The sequence below is a fragment of the Bufo bufo genome, chromosome 7 (genome assembly GCF_905171765.1).
Source record: "Bufo bufo chromosome 7, aBufBuf1.1, whole genome shotgun sequence".
Lineage (NCBI taxonomy): Eukaryota > Metazoa > Chordata > Amphibia > Anura > Bufonidae > Bufo > Bufo bufo.
This window is the reverse complement of record NC_053395.1, coordinates 233,633,428-233,654,004: the sequence shown is the minus strand read 5'-3', so window position 1 is coordinate 233,654,004 and position 20,577 is coordinate 233,633,428. Positions and strand designations below refer to the sequence as shown.

Below are 20,577 nucleotides of genomic sequence, written 5' to 3'. Positions count from 1 at the left end.
GTATGCCAGTTTTATAAAATGTAATGTAATATGGTATTTTCCCTGTCACTGAAAACTTGCACGTGCAGGCCTGCTAGGGGTGTCATTCCTACTTCTAGTCCATAGCGTGGGAGCTAGGGAGCCCTAGTTTATATAAGCCCAGTCAGGAAGTGCAGGGGAGACGGAGTCTAGTGTCTGTAATCTACAGTTGGAGATTAGACAATGTCTGAGACAAGTCCAGGCCTGAAGCCTGCTGTTCAGGAGAAGATTCCCTCCTGAATTCCCATATGCAGAAGCAGGAGTATCTAAGACTTAAGAGCCTGAGGAACCATTCGGAAGCTGAGAGAGACAGAGGCAAAGATCAGGAAAGCCAGAGGTACTCAGAAAGACAGAGGAGGTACTTATAAAGCTATATCCAAGGATATGAAGCCAGAACTAGGTTAATGGGCCTTGGTGAAGAATTGCTACATTCCAGGATCAGACAGAGTTAGAGTGCAAGCTCCTTTGCTGCAAGTCCTGTGTTCAACACTCTGTAATTACCCTGCTGTACTGAATTGCCTGCATCGACCGAATTGCAAAATCGACTGTATGCTGAGGAACTGCATTTCCTTTATTGTCTCTGCTTGGAAAACCTACTAAAGTTTTAGTTCTGTTTTAATCCTACGTTTCCTCAAATTATTCCTGCATCCGCAAACGGCGTGCCACCGTTTACTTGGCACTGGCGTCACGAACTATTCCTACCTATACCTGCCCTTGCAGAGAGTCAGCTGTACCAGGTTAGTGTATATTGCACTACATCACCCAGAAACACCTACTACACACAACTTGAGTACGCTGCACCTCTCTTTTGGCGTCACGAACAGGATACGCACGCTTTCTAGTGCAAGAAGCGTGAACTTTGTGCCTTATACAGTTGCCCTGTGACCAAAGTGACAATTTGCCTGTTTTATTCAAGTGGACTTTGTGGACTGAAAATCGTACCCAAAGTGTACCAAAAACCTCTAAAAAGCGCTGTGCAGTGTTGCGCTACCCAGAGGAAGAAAATCGCCGCATTGGAGTGTGGTTTTGTGGACTTTTTACAATCCTGCTTACTGTCAGTGAATAGACAGCGTTTGTACCTAAAGATGGCCGCTGAGCTTGCTGAATTTACTGCTGCGTCACCTTCATCCCGAAAAGGCGGGAAAAATTGGCGCCATTCTGAGGAAAAAGCGGAAGAAGGTCAAGGGCAGGCGCCACGGCTTATCTGGACATTTGCATGTCTGCCAGCATGGACACCGCCTTCCATATACTGGAATACCTGGGGGCGGCCTCCCAGTGCAGTAGGAGGAGCTGGCTACTCTAATTGAACGCGACCCTATGCTCTCCTCAGAAGGATCGAGCATGTTGGATTGTGAACAGAGCGTTGCTGCAATGTCCGCACCTGAAATCACACAGATGTCTAATGTTGGTTTTGTAGAGCCAGAGGAGGCTCCACCGGCCTACGCTCCGGGACCGGAGCAACCCGCCTGCCGCCAAGGGAGAGAGGACCCGAGCCCTGCTATGGCTCGTGGAGGGGACTTTTTTCCAACCTTCTTTTAAATGGTCCTCCCTGATGGCGGAGATCCGAGAGGCCGCTATCAAGCGGAACACAAAGACTAAAATCGTCTATGAGGAGCTGACCAAGACCATACATGAAGAAGCATACGCACACCCAACCCCGCCTGAAAGGAGAAAGGGAGTGGTGCTTTCATTTGACAAACCCCGTGGCTACGGGTTTATTCAGGACTATCTAACTGGCAGAGACCTCTATGTCAATCGAAGGTCTGTCAAAAGAGACTACCTCCCTTCGTACCAGCACAGCCTCCGTGATGGAGAGGAAGTGGAGTACACCCTGCCGAGAGCCTGCGAGGCCCTTATGCGACTGCTGTGACCCGTCCCAATGCGAAACCCTGAGGACTGGGAGGCAGAAGAAAGAGAAGACTACTCTGGCTGCGAGCGAGAACCGGAGACGCTCTCCAGAGCCGGCCCATCACGCCTTTCAGGAGCGGAGCTCCTTCATTGGGCCAAACGTCTTCTGGCAGCCACCGTGTTTGAGAAATGGGTGAGCCCCTATCCTTCCCCCGAGCTGCCTCGTCGGGAGAAGACAATATCTGAGCTGGAGCAGTTGAAAGGACTTAGTGCTACCTTCCAGAACATCCGGATGGACGGAGACCAGAACCTGCAGAGGCCGAGGTCCGCGTCATCGGTGACTGTAACCTGCGCCGGCGGCGCCAGTAGAGGACAGCGACTCTGACACAGACAGCATCTGTGAGCAGATCGTCCGGCTGGAGGAGAAGTTGCGGAGTTGCGCAAAGACATACACCGCCAGATCTCAGGACACCGCCGAGGAAGGATGAGGTAAGGGGCCTGTCACCACCCGTAGACCGCCTTCTGTTGCCACCGCTCCGTCAGTGCCCCAGACCGGACCCGCGATTGCCGTAAACTGCTGCACCCAGAGCACCGGACCGCTTGCTGCGGCGGTGCCAAACCCGTCACACCCTGCAGTGATCATGCCAGGGCCGGCACGGTCCATCAGAGGGTTCACCCCTAGGCCTAATGGGGCCAATACCTATTAGGGGGCCCCTTACTCTACAGCTGCCCCCTGACACTGTTATGTGGGCCCCATCCTCCTGTAGAGGACTACTACAGAACGGTACTTGCCAGCGGAGTCAAGTGATTACAATATGCCACTGTGATCAGCCTGCTAGGCCTTTGATTTATTTCTTCTGAAGTTTCATGTTAAACCCTTCCAGGACAGAGTCCTACGTTTCCTGGGTCCTTTGTTGCGGCTGCCAGTTTGTCCACGGCTCAGTGGTAGGTGTTGACCACTGAAATCACAAAGTCAGCAAGGCCAGGCTTGTTTCCAGGACCTCCTGCCGGCTTTTGCTACCCCACGCCAAGTTGTGCCTGTTCCTTTGTTGCACCTTTTACCCTTCATCCCCTTTTCAGGTTTGATCAGGGGTATTACAGCACTTGTCTTTGCTGTCCGTTTGTTGTGCAACTTCATACTAAGGAACCGTGCCCGGAGACAGACTCAAAAGTACCTGAGCCTCTGAGATTCTTATTCTTTTAAAGTATGTGCCCAGAGATGGACTCCACCGCATGAGAGCCTCTGTGATTTAATAGAGAAATAACCTGGGTACGGACTCATGTTGTTTGTTATTTGAGCCTCCAAGAACTTTATACCGTTTTCTACTGTTTTATCATGGGACTTATTCATTGGTCATGGACTATCCTGGTTTCTAATGTTACGCTGTGCCAGGTCACGCCCCCGGTTCCCATTCACTATCCTGAGAGAAGAGAACGACGCCCCTTGTCACTACCCTTTACCTTTGCCAATTGGACCTGATGTAATTGTAAATGCAGATGAATTACATGTATGTATGCCTGCATGTCTCTATTTCTATTTCAGGTAGAGATTCCAGTTGGGCGACCCATGATGGAGTACGAGGTCGTACTCAGCTTAAAGCAGTGGGGTATGTAGTGTACGGGAACTGTAATACCCGTCACTACCAAAGTGTCACTTGGTGTGCTGTCGTCCCTCCTAATTATGGGGAATTTGTTGTATGCCAGTTTTATAAAATGTAATGTAATATGTGTATTTCCCTGTCACTGAAACTTGCACGTGCAGGCCTTGCTAGGGGGTGGCATTCCAGTCTCTAGTCCATAGAGGGAGCTAGGGAGCCCTAGTTTATATAAAGCCCAGTCAGGGAAGTGCAGGGGAGACGGAGTCTAGTGTCTGTAATCTACGGTTGGAGATTAGACAGTGTCTGAGACAAGTCCAGGCCTGAAGCCTGCTGTCCAGGAGAAGATTCCCTCCTGAATTCCCATATGCAGAAGCAGGAACATCTTAGACTAAGAGCCTGAGGAACCATTCGGAAGCTGAGAGAGACAGAGGCAAAGATCAGGAAAGCCAGAGGTACTCAGAAAGACAGAGGAGGTACTTTTATAAAGCTATAGCCAAGGATATAAAGCCAGAAATAGGTTATTGGGCCTTGGTGAAGAATTGCTACATTCCAGGATCAGACAGAGTTAGAGTGCAAGCTCCTTTGCTGCAAGTCCTGTGTTCAACACTCTGTAATTACCCTGCTGTACTGAATTGCCTGCATCGACCGAATTGCAAAATCGACTGTATGCTGAGGAACTGCATTTCCTTTATTGTCTCTGCTTGGAAAACCTACTAAAGTTTTAGTTCTGTTTTAATCCTACGTTTCCTCAAATTATTCCTGCATCCGCAAACGGCGTGCCACCGTTTACTTGGCACTGGCGTCACGAACTATTCCTACCTATACCTGCCCTTGCAGAGAGTCAGCTGTACCAGGTTAGTGTATATTGCACTACATCACCCAGAAACACCTACTACACACAACTTGAGTACGCTGCAGACATCTGTACATGGTCGGTCTGGGGGACATTATTAGGCCTCATAGACATCTGTACATGGTCGGTCTGGCCGGGGGTCATTGCTAGGCCTTATAGACATCTGTACATGGCAGGTCTGGGGGTCATTATTAGGCCTCATAGACGTCTGTACATGGTCGGTCTGTGGGTCATTGCTAGGCCTTATAGACGTCTGTACATGGCAGGTCTGGGGGACATTATTAGGCCTCATAGACGTCTGTACATGGTCGGTCTGTGGGTCATTGCTAGGCCTTATAGACATCTGTACATGGCAGGTCTGGGGGACATTATTAGGCCTCATAGACGTCTGTACATGGTCGGTCTGGGGGACATTATTAGGCCTCATAGACATCTGTACATGGTCGGTCTGGGGGACATTATTAGGCCTCATAGACATCTGTACATGGTCGGTCTGGGGGACATTATTAGGCCTTATAGACATCTGTACATGGTCGGTCTGGCCGGGGGCCATTGCTAGGCCTTATAGACATCTCTACATGACAGGTCTGGAGGCCATTGCTAGGCTTCAGGTTGCCATGGTTATTTCATCTCAGGAGGGTTGTTTGGATGCGAGTGGAAGCCCCTCCTCTTTCTAACATGGTAATCGCTTGTAATAAATATGTATATATAAAATATAAGAACGGGTGCGGTCGCCCTCTCCACGTCTGGTGTAAGTGTCATGTGACACGCGGAGGACTCATCACCAGGATTCCGCAAGAGTTCTATAAAAAATGAATAATGTGATTTATTATTGGTCTTCATCAAAGTTGATTACTTACAAAAATAGTTTAGGAAAAGTCTTTCACACGAGCGTGGCGGATCGGCTCCGGATGCGTTCAGGGTGCGTTCATGACTCGCACCATTTTGCCAGCAAGTTCTACCGTTTTTGCGTTTCGGATGTGGACCCATTCACTTCAATGGGGCCGCAAAAGATGCGGACAGCACTCTGTGTGCTGTCCGCATCCGTTGCTCCGTTCCGTGGCCCCGCAAAAAAAATAGAACATGTCCTATTCTTGTCCGTTTTGCGGACAAGAATAGGCATTTCTATAATGGGCCGTCCGTTCCGTAAGTTGCGGAAGGCACACAGGCGGCTTCCGTTTTTTGCGGATCCGCGTTTTGCGGACTGCAAAAAACCGGAACGGTCATGTGCATGAGGCCTATAGAACACGCTGCGATTCTCACTCAACGCAGAACTGATGCGTGAAAAATCCAGACCCATTGAATTGAATGGGCCAGGATTTAGTGCGGGTGCTTTGCGTTCACGTCACACATTGCACCCGCGCAGAAAACTCACCCGTGTGAAAGGGGCCTAAGAAGTCCTTTACACCATAGATACAGGCGTGTCTTACACATGTATGTGCTTCTACATATATGGAGACTTCACATGCATCGCCCCGTGTATCACTGTCAGTGCGACACCATAGACTACATTATAAAAATAGTCGCGTGACATTGGTGCGACAAAATGTCGTGGTGTAGACCTAGCCTAAATGTCTGGGATCGGGGTGTTGCGGGTGTCACTCGGGGAAGATGGCGGCGGTTGTAGGCGACGGCACAGGCTGTTGTGCGTTCATTCGAGTTCCCCTTGTAACGTACTATTCTGCCGTGACCTCAGAGGTAGAGTGATCGCCTGTGTGCTGCAGCCTGGGAGTGAGGGGGTTAACTGATCGCTCTGCTTCCCCCTCCCCCGAAGGCGGGTGTCAGCTCTTGTGGCTCAGCTGCTGGGATTTCCCGACTAAGTGAAAGTGAAATTCATGGGTGAAGTGTCAGACGCCCAGCGCAGACCGTCCGGGCCCCTCCAAACCATGGGGGACAGCCGCTACCTATACCCTGTGGCCCTGAGGTGGGATGAGGGCCCCGAAGCCCTGAAACAAGTGAAAAACAAACTGCTGCTGTATTTCCAGAAAAGGAAACTGTCTAATGGAGGAGAATGTGAGATCCGAGATCTGGACTGCAGCCGGGGGCACCTCCTGATCTACTTCAGAGATGAGGGGGGTAAGTACCTGGGGAGGGGCACCTCCTGATCTACTTCAGAGATGAGGGGGGTGAGTACCTGGGGAGGGGGGCACCTCCTGATATACTTCAGAGATGAGGGGGGTAAGTACCTGGGGAGGGGGGCACCTCCTGATCTACTTCAGAGATGAGGGGGGTAAGTACCGGGGGGAGGGGCACCTCCTGATCTACTTCAGAGATGAGGGGGGTAATTACCTGGGGAGGGGGGCACCTCCTGATCTACTTCAGAGATGAGGGGGGTAAGTACCTGGGGAGGGGGGCACCTCCTGATCTACTTCAGAGATGAGGGGGGTAAGTACCTGGGGAGGGGCACCTCCTGATCTACTTCAGAGATGAGGGGGGTAAGTACCGGGGAGGGGCACCTCCTGATCTACTTCAGAGATGAGGGGGGTAAGTACCAGGGGAGGGGCACCTCCTGATCTACTGCAGAGATGAGGGGGGTAAGTCCCGGGGAGGGGCACCTCCTCATATACTTTAGAGATGAGGGGGGTAAGTACCGGGGGAGGGGCACCTCCTGATCTACTTCAGAGATGAGGGGGGTAAGTAGACCGGAGGGGCACCTCCTGATCTACTTCAGAGATGAGGGGGGTAAGTACCGGGGGAGGGGGGCACCTCCTGATCTACTTCAGAGATGAGGGGGGTAAGTACCGGGAGGGGCACCTCCTGATCTACTTCAGAGATGAGGGGGGTAAGTACCGGGGGAGGGGCACCTCCTGATATACGTCAGAGATGAGGGGGGTAAGTACCAGGGGAGGGGCACCTCCTCATGTACTGGGGGAGGGGCACCTCCTGATATACCGCAGAGATGAGGGGGGTAGGTACCCCTGCGGCGGTGATCAGATGTTGTATGGCGGTTCTCTTTGTACCGTATGTTTTTTATTGTCCTGTATTCTATGGAGGCCTTCAGCAGTTCTAATGATGCTAAACTGCTGATGTCACGCCCCAGAGTGGCGCTACCACTTCTGCACCCTGCTACTGTCTCTAATGGGCTAACAAAGCGTCATCTTATGTATGTTTGTTCAGGTCCTAAACACTGTGCATTTCTAATGTTTGCAACTGTTATGTTCACATGTAATGTGCCTGGTTCACCAGCAGGTGGCAGTAAACATGGCAGAGCTACAGGTACATAGAATGGAGCTTTCCATTCCATTCTAACCCCCCTCTGTGGGGGAGTGGGCGAGTCCTACTTCCTGCAGGAAGGGTGGGGATCAGTTCTAGTTAGTCAGGAGCCAGAAGGAATGTTCCCTGGCCTAATCTAGAGACAGACCATACTACAAAGAAAGTAGTGCAGCAGACAGAAGAAGTAAAGTCATACAGTCAGTACAGAAGGGCCAGAGAAAAACGGATGTAGCAGAGACGAGTTTGCCTGCCAGTTTTGATGCTAAAGCCTGCTGGGACCAAGATAACGCTTGAAGATTGTTTCTGATAAACATTTCTAAAAAAAAAAAAAAGCTGGACTCAAATTATTTCCTTCAAATCCCTAAATTATCCCCCCTATTTATTGCTTTGGAGCCAAGCCTGGGGTCCAGCTGTATCCAGGTAGGAGCACCGTGACATATAAAGGGACATTTTAGGCCGCACTTTACCGCTCTGCATTCCTACGCCTGGGTCCTGAATTACATACAGGGCCCTAGGGGAAGTCGCCCGTTACACTGACAGCTCTAGTAGTTTGTAGGAGCAGGATGTCGCAAGCAGTAATAATGTCCCCCATAGGGGCCCCTATGTGTGTGTGTGTGTATATAATATATATACTACAGTAGACTGTGTGTGTGTGGGGGTAGATACTACAGTAGACTGTGTGTTGGGGTAGATACTACAGCAGACTGTGTGTGTGTGGGGGTAGATACTACAGTAGACTGTGTGTGTGGGGGTAGATACTACAGCAGACTGTGTGTGTGGGGGGGGTAGATACTACAGTAGACTGTGTGTGTGGGGGGGGGGATACTACAGTAGACTGTGTGTGTGGGGGTAGATACTACAGTAGACTGTGTGTGGGGTAGATACTACAGCAGACTGTGTGTGTGTGGGGGTAGATACTACAGTAGACTGTGTGTGTGGGGGTAGATACTACAGTAGACTGTGTGTGTGAGGTAGATACTACAGTAGACTGTGTGTGTGTGGGGGGGGATACTACGGTAGACTGTGTGTGGGGGTAGATACTACAGTAGACTGTGTGTTGGGGTAGATACTACAGTAGACTGTGTGTGTGGGGGTAGATACTACAGTAGACTGTGTGTGTGGGGGGGGATACTACAGTAGACTGTGTGTGTGGGGGTAGATACTACAGTAGACTGTGTGTGTGTGGGGGTAGATACTACAGCAGACTGTGTGTGTGTGGGGTAGATACTACAGCAGACTGTGTGTGTGTGGGGGTAGATACTACAGTAGACTGTGTGTGTGGGGGGGGGATACTACAGTAGACTGTGTGTGTGGGGGTAGATACTACAGTAGACTGTGTGTGTGGGGGTAGATACTACAGCAGACTGTGTGTGTGTGGGGTAGATACTACAGTAGACTGTGTGTGTGTGGGGGGGGATACTACAGTAGACTGTGTGTGTGGGGTAGATACTACAGTAGACTGTGTGTTGGGGTAGATACTACAGCAGACTGTGTGTGTGTGGGGGTAGATACTACAGTAGACTGTGTGTGTGGGGGGGGGATACTACAGTAGACTGTGTGTGGGGGTAGATACTACAGCAGACTGTGTGTGTGTGGGGGTAGATACTACAGTAGACTGTGTGTGTGTGGGGGTAGATACTACAGTAGACTGTGTGTGTGTGGGGGTAGATACTACAGTAGACTGTGTGTGTGGGGGTAGATACTACAGTAGACTGTGTGTGTGGGGGTAGATACTACAGTAGACTGTGTGTGTGTGGGGGTAGATACTACAGTAGACTGTGTGTGGGGGGGGGGGGTAGATACTACAGCAGACTGTGTGTGTGTGGGGGTAGATACTACAGTAGACTGTGTGTGGGGGGGGGGGGGGTAGATACTACAGCAGACTGTGTGTGTGGGGGTAGATACTACAGTAGACTGTGTGTGTGTGTGGGGGTAGATACTACAGTAGACTGTGTGTGTGGGGGTAGATACTACAGTAGACTGTGTGGGGGGGGGTAGATACTACAGTAGACTGTGTTGTGGGGGGGGTAGATACTACAGTAGACTGTGTGTGTGTGGGGGTAGATACTACAGTAGACTGTGTGTGTGTGTGGGGGTAGATACTACAGTAGACTGTGTGTGTGGGGGTAGATACTACAGTAGACTGTGTGTGTGGGGGGGGTAGATACTACAGTAACTGTGTGTGTGGGGGGGGTAGATACTACAGTAGACTGTGTGTGGGGGTAGATACTACAGTAGACTGTGTGTGGGGGTAGATACTACAGTAGACTGTGTGTGGGGGTAGATACTACAGTAGACTGTGTGTGTGGGGTAGATACTACAGTAGACTGTGTGTGTGGGGGTAGATACTACAGTAGACTGTGTGTGTGGGGTAGATACTACAGCAGACTGTGTGTGTGTGGGGGTAGATACTACAGTAGACTGTGTGTGTGTGTGGGGGTAGATACTACAGTAGACTGTGTGGGGGGGGGTAGATACTACAGTAGACTGTGTGTGGGGGGGTAGATACTACAGTAGACTGTGTGTGTGGGAGTAGATACTACAGTAGACTGTGTGTGTAGATACTACAGTAGACTGTGTGTGTGTGGGGGGGTAGATACTACAGTAGACTGTGTGTGTGGGGGGGGTAGATACTACAGTAGACTGTGTGTGTGGGGGTAGATACTACAGTAGACTGTGTGTGTGTAGATACTACAGTAGACTGTGTGTGTGTGGGGGGGGGGGGTAGATACTACAGTAGACTGTGTGTGTGTGGGGGGGGTAGATACTACAGTAGACTGTGTGTGTGGGGGTAGATACTACAGTAGACTGTGTGTGTGTGGGGGTAGATACTACAGTAGACTGTGTGTGTAGATACTACAGTAGACTGTGTGTGTGGGGGGGGGTAGATACTACAGTAGACTGTGTGTGGGGGTAGATACTACAGTAGACTGTGTGTGGGGTAGATACTACAGTAGACTGTGTGTGTGGGGGTAGATACTACAGTAGACTGTGTGTGTGGGGGTAGATACTACAGTAGACTGTGTGTGGGGGGGTAGATACTACAGTAGACTGTGTGGGGGTAGATACTACAGTAGAGTGTGTGTGTGTGTGTAGATACTACAGTAGACTGTGTGTGTAGATACTACAGTAGACTGTGTGTGTAGATACTACAGTAGACTGTGTGTGTGGTGTGGGGGTAGATACTACAGTAGACTGTGTGTGGGGGGTAGATACTACAGTAGACTGTGTGTGGGGGGTAGATACTACAGTAGACTGTGTGTGTGTGGGGGTAGATACTACAGTAGACTGTGTGTGGGGGGGGTAGATACTACAGTAGACTGTGTGTGGGGGGGGGGAGTAGATACTACAGTAGACTGTGTGTGTGGGGGGGGGGGGGGGTAGATACTACAGTAGACTGTGTGTGGGGGGGGGGGAGATACTACAGTAGACTGTGTGTGTGGGGGGGTAGATACTACAGTAGACTGTGTGTGGGGGGGTAGATACTACAGTAGACTGTGTGTGGGGGGGTAGATACTACAGTAGACTGTGTGTGTGTGGGGGGGTAGATACTTCAGTAGACTGTGTGTGTGTGGGGGGGGTAGATACTACAGTAGACTGTGTGTGTGTGGGGGGGGGGGTAGATACTACAGTAGACTGTGTGTGTGGGGGGGTAGATACTACAGTAGACTGTGTGTGTGTGTGTGTGGGGGTAGATACTACAGTAGACTGTGTGTGGGGGGGGGTAGATACTACAGTAGACTGTGTGGGGGGGGTAGATACTACAGTAGACTGTGGGGGGGGGGTAGATACTACAGTAGACTGTGTGGGGGTAGATACTACAGTAGACTGTGTGTGGGGGGGTAGATACTACAGTAGACTGTGTGTGGGGGGGTAGATACTACAGTAGACTGTGTGGGGGGGTAGATACTACAGTAGACTGTGTGTGTGTGTGGGGGGGTAGATACTACAGTAGACTGTGTGTGGGGGGGTAGATACTACAGTAGACTGTGTGTGGGGGGGGTAGATACTACAGTAGACTGTGTGTGTGGGGGGTAGATACTACAGTAGACTGTGTGTGTGGGGTAGATACTACAGTAGACTGTGTGTGTGTGGGGGGGAGATACTACAGTAGACTGTGTGTGGGGGTAGATACTACAGTAGACGTGTGTGTGGGGGTAGATACTACAGTAGACTGTGTGTGGGGGTAGATACTACAGTAGACTGTGTGGGGGGGGGTAGATACTACAGTAGACTGTGTGGGGGGGGGGTAGATACTACAGTAGACTGTGTGTGTGGGGGTAGATACTACAGTAGACTGTGTGTGTGGGGGTAGATACTACAGTAGACTGTGTGTGTGGGGTAGATACTACAATAGACTGTGTGTGGGGGTAGATACTACAGTAGACTGTGTGTGGGGGTAGATACTACAGTAGACTGTGTGTGTGGGGGGGGGTAGATACTACAGTAGACTGTGTGTGGGGGGGGGGGGGTAGATACTACAGTAGACTGTGTGGGGGGTAGATACTACAGTAGACTGTGTGGGGGGGTAGATACTACAGTAGACTGTGTGTGTGGGGTAGATACTACAGTAGACTGTGTGTGTGTGGGGGTAGATACTACAATAGACTGTGTGTGGGGGTAGATACTACAGTAGACTGTGTGTGTGGGGGTAGATACTACAGTAGACTCTGTGTGTGGGGGTAGATACTACAGTAGACTGTGTGTGGGGGTAGATACTACAGTAGACTGTGTGTGTGTGGGGGTAGATACTACAGTAGACTGTGTGTGTGGGGGTAGATACTACAGTAGACTGTGTGGGGGGGGGGTAGATACTACAGTAGACTGTGTGTGTGGGGGGGGTAGATACTACAGTAGACTGTGTGTGTGTGTGGGGGTAGATACTACAGTAGACTGTGTGTGGGGGTAGATACTACAGTAGACTGTGTGTGTGTGGGGGTAGATACTACAGTAGACTGTGTGTGGGGGTAGATACTACAGTAGACTGTGTGGGGGGGGGGAGATACTACAGTAGACTGTGTGGGGGGGGGGTAGATACTACAGTAGACTGTGTGTGTGGGGGTAGATACTACAGTAGACTGTGTGTGTGGGGGGAGATACTACAGTAGACTGTGTGTGTGGGGGGAGATAACAGTAGACTGTGTGTGGGGGTAGATACTACAGTAGACTGTGTGTGTGGGGGTAGATACTACAATAGACTGTGTGTGGGGGTAGATACTACAGTAGACTGTGTGTGTGGGGGTAGATACTACAGTAGACTCTGTGTGTGGGGGGAGATACTACAGTAGACTGTGTGTGGGGGTAGATACTACAGTAGACTGTGTGTGTGTGTGGGGGTAGATACTACAGTAGACTGTGTGTGTGGGGGTAGATACTACAGTAGACTGTTGTGGGGGGGGGGGGTAGATACTACAGTAGACTGTGTGTGGGGGGGGGGTAGATACTACAGTAGACTGTGTGTGTGTGTGGGGGTAGATACTACAGTAGACTGTGTGTGTGTGGGGGGGTAGATACTACAGTAGACTGTGTGTGTGTGGGGGTAGATACTACAGTAGACTGTGTGTGGGGGTAGATACTACAGTAGACTGTGTGGGGGGGGGAGATACTACAGTAGACTGTGTGTGTGGGGGTAGATACTACAGTAGACTGTGTGTGGGGGGGGGGTAGATACTACAGTAGACTGTGTGTGGGGGGGGGGGGGGTAGATACTACAGTAGACTGTGTGTGGGGGTAGATACTACAGTAGACTGTGTGGGGGGGGGTAGATACTACAGTAGACTGTGTGTGGGGGGGGGTAGATACTACAGTAGACTGTGTGTGTGGGGGTAGATACTACAGTAGACTGTGTGTGTGGGGGTAGATACTACAGTAGACTGTGTGTGTGGGGGTAGATACTACAATAGACTGTGTGTGGGGGTAGATACTACAGTAGACTGTGTGTGTGGGGGTAGATACTACAGTAGACTCTGTGTGTGGGGGTAGATACTACAGTAGACTGTGTGTGGGGGTAGATACTACAGTAGACTGTGTGTGTGTGTGGGGTAGATACTACAGTAGACTGTGTGTGTGGGGGAGATACTACAGTAGACTGTGTGTGGGGGGGGGGGGGTAGATACTACAGTAGACTGTGTGTGTGGGGGGGTAGATACTACAGTAGACTGTGTGTGTGTGTGGGGGTAGATACTACAGTAGACTGTGTGTGTGTGTGGGGGTAGATACTACAGTAGACTGTGTGGGGGGGGGTAGATACTACAGTAGACTGTGTGGGGGGGGGTAGATACTACAGTAGACTGTGTGGGGGGGGGGTAGATACTACAGTAGACTGTGTGTGTGGGGGTAGATACTACAGTAGACTGTGTGTGGGGGGGTAGATACAGTAGACTGTGTGTGGGGGTAGATACTACAGTAGACTGTGTGTGTGTGGGGGTAGATACTACAGTAGACTGTGTGTGTGTGTGGGGGGGTAGATACTACAGTAGACTGTGTGTGTGGGGGGTAGATACTACAGTAGACTGTGTGTGGGGGGGTAGATACTACAGTAGACTGTGTGTGTGGGGGGGGGTAGATACTACAGTAGACTGTGTGTGTATATAATATTATATTACAGTAGACTGTGTGGGGGGTAGATACTACAGTAGACTGTGTGTGTGTGTGTAGATACTACAGTAGACTGTGTGTGTAGATACTACAGTAGACTGTGTGTGTAGATACTACAGTAGACTGTGTGTGTGTGTGTGGGGGTAGATACTACAGTAGACTGTGTGTGTGGGGGTAGATACTACAGTAGACTGTGTGTGGGGGTAGATATACAGTAGACTGTGTGTGTGGGGGTAGATACTACAGTAGGACTGTGTGTGTGGGGGGGTAGATACTACAGTAGACTGTGTGTGTGGTGGGGGAGTAGATTACTACAGTAGACTGTGTGTGTGGGGGGGGGGGGTAGATACTACAGTAGACTGTGTGTGGGGGGGGGGTAGATACTACAGTAGACTGTGTGTGTGGGGGGGTAGATACTACAGTAGACTGTGTGTGGGGGGGTAGATACTACAGTAGACTGTGTGTGGGGGGGGTAGATACTACAGTAGACTGTGTGTGTGTGGGGGGGGTAGATACTTCAGTAGACTGTGTGTGTGTGGGGGGGTAGATACTACAGTAGACTGTGTGTGGGGGGGGGGGTAGATACTACAGTAGACTGTGTGTGTGGGGGGTAGATACTACAGTAGACTGTGTGTGTGTGTGTGGGGGGTAGATACTACAGTAGACTGTGTGTGGGGGGGGAGATACTACAGTAGACTGTGTGTGGGGGGGGTAGATACTACAGTAGACTGTGGGGGGGGGGGAGATACTACAGTAGACTGTGTGGGGGGTAGATACTACAGTAGACTGTGTGTGGGGGGTAGATACTACAGTAGACTGTGTGTGGGGGGGTAGATACTACAGTAGACTGTGTGTGGGGGGGTAGATACTACAGTAGACTGTGTGTGTGTGGGGGGGGGTAGATACTACAGTAGACTGTGTGTGGGGGGGTAGATACTACAGTAGACTGTGTGTGGGGGGGGGTAGATACTACAGTAGGAGTGTGTGTGTGTGGGGGTAGATACTACAGTAGACTGTGTGTGTGGGGGTAGATACTACAGTAGACTGTGTGTGTGTGGGGGGGGAGATACTACAGTAGACTGTGTGTGGGGGTAGATACTACAGTAGACTGTGTGTGTGTGGGGGTAGATACTACAGTAGACTGTGTGTGGGGGTAGATACTACAGTAGACTGTGTGGGGGGGGTAGATACTACAGTAGACTGTGTGTGTGGGGGTAGATACTACAGTAGACTGTGTGTGTGGGGGTAGATACTACAGTAGACTGTGTGTGTGGGGGTAGATACTACAATAGACTGTGTGTGGGGGTAGATACTACAGTAGACTGTGTGTGTGGGGGTAGATACTACAGTAGACTGTGTGTGTGTGTGGGGGGGGGGTAGATACTACAGTAGACTGTGTGTGTGGGGGGGGGGTAGATACTACAGTAGACTGTGTGTGGGGGTAGATACTACAGTAGACTGTGTGGGGGGGGGTAGATACTACAGTAGACTGTGTGGGGGGGGGGTAGATACTACAGTAGACTGTGTGTGTGGGGGTAGATACTACAGTAGACTGTGTGTGTGGGGGTAGATACTACAGTAGACTGTGTGTGGGGGGGAGATACTACAATAGACTGTGTGTGGGGGTAGATACTACAGTAGACTGTGTGTGTGGGGGTAGATACTACAGTAGACTCTGTGTGTGGGGGTAGATACTACAGTAGACTGTGTGTGGGGGTAGATACTACAGTAGACTGTGTGTGGGGGTAGATACTACAGTTAGACTGTGTGTGTGTGGGGGGTAGATACTACAGTAGACTGTGTGTGTGTGGGGGGTAGATACTACAGTAGACTGTGTGTGTGTGGGGGGTAGATACTACAGTAGACTGTGTGTGTGGGGTAGATACTACAGTAGACTGTGTGTGTGGGGGGGTAGATACTACAGTAGACTGTGTGGGGGGGGTAGATACTACAGTAGACTGTGTGGGGGGGGGGGTAGATACTACAGTAGACTGTGTGTGGGGGGGTAGATACTACAGTAGACTGTGTGTGGGGGTAGATACTACAGTAGACTGTGTGTGGGGGGGGAATATAATACAGTAGACTGTGTGTGGGGGTAGATACTACAGTAGACTGTGTGTGTGGGGGTAGATACTACAGTAGACTGTGTGTGTGTGGGGGGAATATAATACAGTAGACTGTGTGTGGGGGTAGATACTACAGTAGACTGTGGTGTGGGGGTAGATATACAGTAGACTGTGTGTGTGGGGGTAGATACTACAGTAGACTGTGTGTGTGGGGGTAGATACTACAGTAGACTGTGTGTGGGGGGGTTAGATACTACTAGTAGACTCAGAGTGCCGGCGCCACCAGGCAGAGTGCGCCTCTACGCGGTGGCCTACTCTGCCTATGGGTGGCGCCAGCCCTGAGTATAGAGTCCATAGCCTCGCTTGCTCTTACAGTTATAGAGTCCATTAGTCTCACTGCTATTACAGTATAGAGTCTATAGTCTCACTGCTCTTACAGTAAAGAGTCCATAGTCTCACTGCTCTTACAGTATAGTGTCCATAGTCTCACTGCTCTTACAGTTATAGAGTCATAGTCTCACTGCTCTTACAGTATAGAGTACCATAGTCTCACTGATCTTACAGTAAAGGGTCCATAGTCTCACTGCTCTTACAGTATAGAGTCCATAGTCTCACTGCTATTACCGTTTAAGAGTCCCTAGTCTCATGCTCTTACAGTATAGAGTCCATAGTCTCACTGCTCTTTCAGTATAGAGTCCATAGTCTCACTGCTCTTACAGTATAGAGTCCATGTCTCACCGCTCTTACAGTAAAGAGTCAATAGTCTCACCGCCTCTTACCGTTAAAAGAGTCCATAGTCCATGCTCTTACAGTTATAGAGTCCATAGTCTCACTGCTCTTACAGTATAGAGTCATTAGTCTCACTGCTCTTACAGTATAGAGTCCATAGTCTCACCGCTACTACAGTAAAGAGTCCATAGTCTCACCGCACTCTTACCGTAAAGAGTCCATAGTCTCACTGCTCTTACAGTAAAGAGTCCATAGTCTCACTGCTCTTACAGTAAAGAGTCCATAGTCTCACGCTCTTACAGTATAGAGTCCATAGTCTCACTGCTCTTACAGTATAGAGTCCATAGTCTCACGCTCTTACAGTAAAGAGTCCATAGTCTCACGCTCTTACCGTAAAGAGTCCATAGTCTCACTGCTCTTACGTAAAGAGTCCATAGTCTCACTGCTCTTACAGTAAAGAGTCCATAGTCTCACTGCTCTTACAGTAAAGAGTCCATAGTCTCACTGCTCTTACAGTATAGAGTCCATAGTCTCACCGCTCTTACAGTAAAGAGTCCATAGTCTCACGCTCTTACCGTAAAGAGTCCATAGTCTCACTGCTCTTACGTAAAGAGTCCATAGTCTCACTGCTCTTACAGTAAAGAGTCCATAGTCTCACTGCTCTTACAGTAAAGAGTCCATAGTCTCACTGCTCTTACAGTAAAGAGTCCATAGTCTCACTGCTCTTACAGTAAAGAGTCCATAGTCTCACTGCTCTTACAGTAAAGAGTCCATAGTCTCACTGCTCTTACAGTAAAGAGTCCATAGTCTCACTGCTCTTACAGTAAAGAGTCCATAGTCTCACTGCTCTTACAGTAAAGAGTCCATAGTCTCACTGCTCTTACAGTAAAGAGTCCATAGTCTCACTGCTCTTACAGTAAAGAGTCCATAGTCTCACTGCTCTTACAGTAAAGAGTCCATAGTCTCACTGACTCTTACAGTAAAGAGTCCATAGTCTCACTGCTCTTACAGTAAAGAGTCCATAGTCTCACCGCTCTTACAGTAAAGAGTCCATAGTCTCACCGCTCTTACAGTAAAGAGTCCATAGTCTCACCGCTCTTACAGTAAAGAGTCCATAGTCTCACCGCTCTTACAGTAAAGAGTCCATAGTCTCACTGCTCTTACAGTACAGAGTCCATAGTCTCACTGCTCTTACAGTACAGAGTCCATAGTCTCACTGCTCTTACAGTAAAGAGTCCATAGTCTCACTGCTCTTACAGTAAAGAGTCCATAGTCTCACTGCTCTTACAGTAAAGAGTCCATAGTCTCACTGATCTTACAGTAAAGAGTCCATAGTCTCACTGCTCTTACAGTAAAGAGTCCATAGTCTCACTGCTCTTACAGTAAAGAATCCTCTTCTATGTCTGTGTACAAACCTTCTTTCCTCCAGACACAGAGGATGTCCCCTCGTCACAGTCACAGTCCTGGGGATAAATAGATGATGGGAGTGATCTCTGTACTGATCCCTGATATATTTATACATAGTAATTAGATCTCCCCTCAGTCGTCTTTTTTCTAAAGTGAATAACCCTAATGTTGATAATCTTTCAGGGTACTGTAGTTGCCCCATTCCAGTTATTACTTTAGTTGCCCTCCTCTGGACCCTCTCCAGCTCTGCTATGTCTGCCTTGTTCACAGGAGCCCAGAACTGTACACAGTCCTCCATGTGTGGTCTGACTAGTGATGTGTAAAGTGGTAGGACTATGTTCTTATCACGGGCATCTGTGCCCCTTCTGATGCCCCCATTATCTTACTGGCCTTGGCAGCAGCTGCCTGACACTGGTTTTTGCAGCTTAGTTTGCTGTTTATTAAAATTCCTAGATCCTTTTCCATGTCAGTGTTACCCAGTGTTTTACCATGTAGTATGTACGGGTGACTTGCATTATTCCTTCCCATGTGCATAACTTTACATTTGTCAGTGTTAAACTACAGATACTACAGTACTATATATATATATACTACAGAGAACAGTATACTCTGTGTGTGTGTGTATATATATATTACACACACACACACACACACACACACACACACACACACACACACACACACTACAGAGGTGTCACGGTCCCTCAGGTGAATCAAGGAGATTAGCTGAGGGTGGAGGAATCTAACAGCCTCCTTGATTTCTGTTGATTCAGTGTTGATAGGGTTAATGACCACTTCCCTTTTCTCAGCTGTTGCTCAGTGGTCATCACTTCTACCCTTTATAGTCTGACCCCCCCCCCCCCCCCCTTCTGACTATGTGGTAGAAAACTTCATTTGGCTTTGGCTGAGCTGGTGTGAGAGCCTCTCTGGTGTTCCTTGTTTTTCCATCTCTACAGAAGTGTCGGTTTGTTTGTGTTTTATATTCCCTGTGGTTTGTATCTGGGCCTGAGACAGAGTCTTCCATTCGTCCATCTGGGGAGGAAGGGGTTGTCTCTGGTCCTAACCTCATTCCAGGGACTTATAGGGATATAAGGGCCTAGGTATCCAGCATTTGACTACTCCTACCTTCACGGTCTATTCATATTGATAGGTAGTCAGGGCCCCGATTAAGGTTGTCTAGGAGGTGACCTGTTCCGTCCCTAGTTTCAGGCCAGGTACTGTTCCCCTCCTGTGTTTAGTGTGGAGTTTCCCCCCCCCCCCCCCAACTGATCTGACAAGAGGACAGTATGTGTGTGTGGTGTATATGTGTGTGTGTGTGTGTGTGTGTGTATTATATATTTATATATATAATTATATATATATATATATATATATATATATTATACACACAGTACAGACCAAAAGTTTGGACACACCTTCTCATTCAAAGAGTTTTCTTTATTTTCATGGACTATGAAGGCATCAAAACTATGAATTAACACATGTGGAATTATATCATAACAAACAAGTGTGAAACAACTGAAAATATGTCAATTCTAGGTTCTTCAAAGTAGCCACCTTTTGCTTTGATTACTGCTTTTGCACACTCTTGGCATTTTCTTGATGAGCTCCAAGAGGTAGTCCCCTGAAATGGTCTTCACTTCACAGGTGTGCCCTGTCAGGTTTAATAAGTGGGATTTCTTGCCTTATAATGGGGGTTGGGGCCATCAGTGGCGTGAGGAGAAGTCAGGTGGATACACAGCTGATAGTCCTACTGAATAGACTGTTAGAATGTGTATTATGGCAAGAAAAAAGCAGCTAAGTAAGAAAAAACGAGTGGCCATCATTACTTTAAGAATGAAGGTCAGTCAGTCAGCTGAAAAATTGGGGAAAAGAAATCTTTGAAAGTAAGGGCTATTTGACCATGAAGGAGAGTGATGGGGTGCTGCGCAGATGACCTGGCCTCCACAGTCACCGGACCTGAACCAATCGAGATGGTTTGGGGTGAGCTGGACCGCCAGAGTGAAGGCAAAAGGGCCAACAAGTGCTAAGCATCTCTGGGAACTCCTTCAAGACTGTTGGAAGACCATTTCAGGGGACTACCTCTTGAAGCTCATCAAGAGAATGCCAAGTGTGTGCAAAGCAGTAATCAAAGCAAAAGGTGGCTACTTTGAAGAACCTAGAATATGACATATTTTCAGTTGTTTCACACTTGTTTGTTATGTATATAATTCCACATGTGTTAATTCATAGTTTTGATGCCTTCATA

General features: G+C 49.1%; 1 protein-coding gene across 2 annotated transcripts in view; it reads left to right on the top strand.

Annotated features, from left to right (window-relative positions):
* Positions 1-6,143: 6,143 nt before the first annotated feature.
* LOC121007719 (protein mono-ADP-ribosyltransferase PARP14-like) overlaps positions 6,144-20,577 on the top strand; it is a 72,556-nt gene continuing 58,122 nt past the window's right edge. Inside the window, exon 1 of one of the 2 annotated variants that reach the window (XM_040439860.1) lies at positions 6,144-6,393. In XM_040439860.1, coding sequence (XP_040295794.1) covers positions 6,153-6,393 — 241 coding nt within the window. In that variant the 5' untranslated portion in view covers positions 6,144-6,152. Of the gene's footprint in view, positions 6,394-6,465; positions 6,496-20,577 lie in introns of those variants that run through there. The other variant, XM_040439861.1, reaches the window with a different exon arrangement.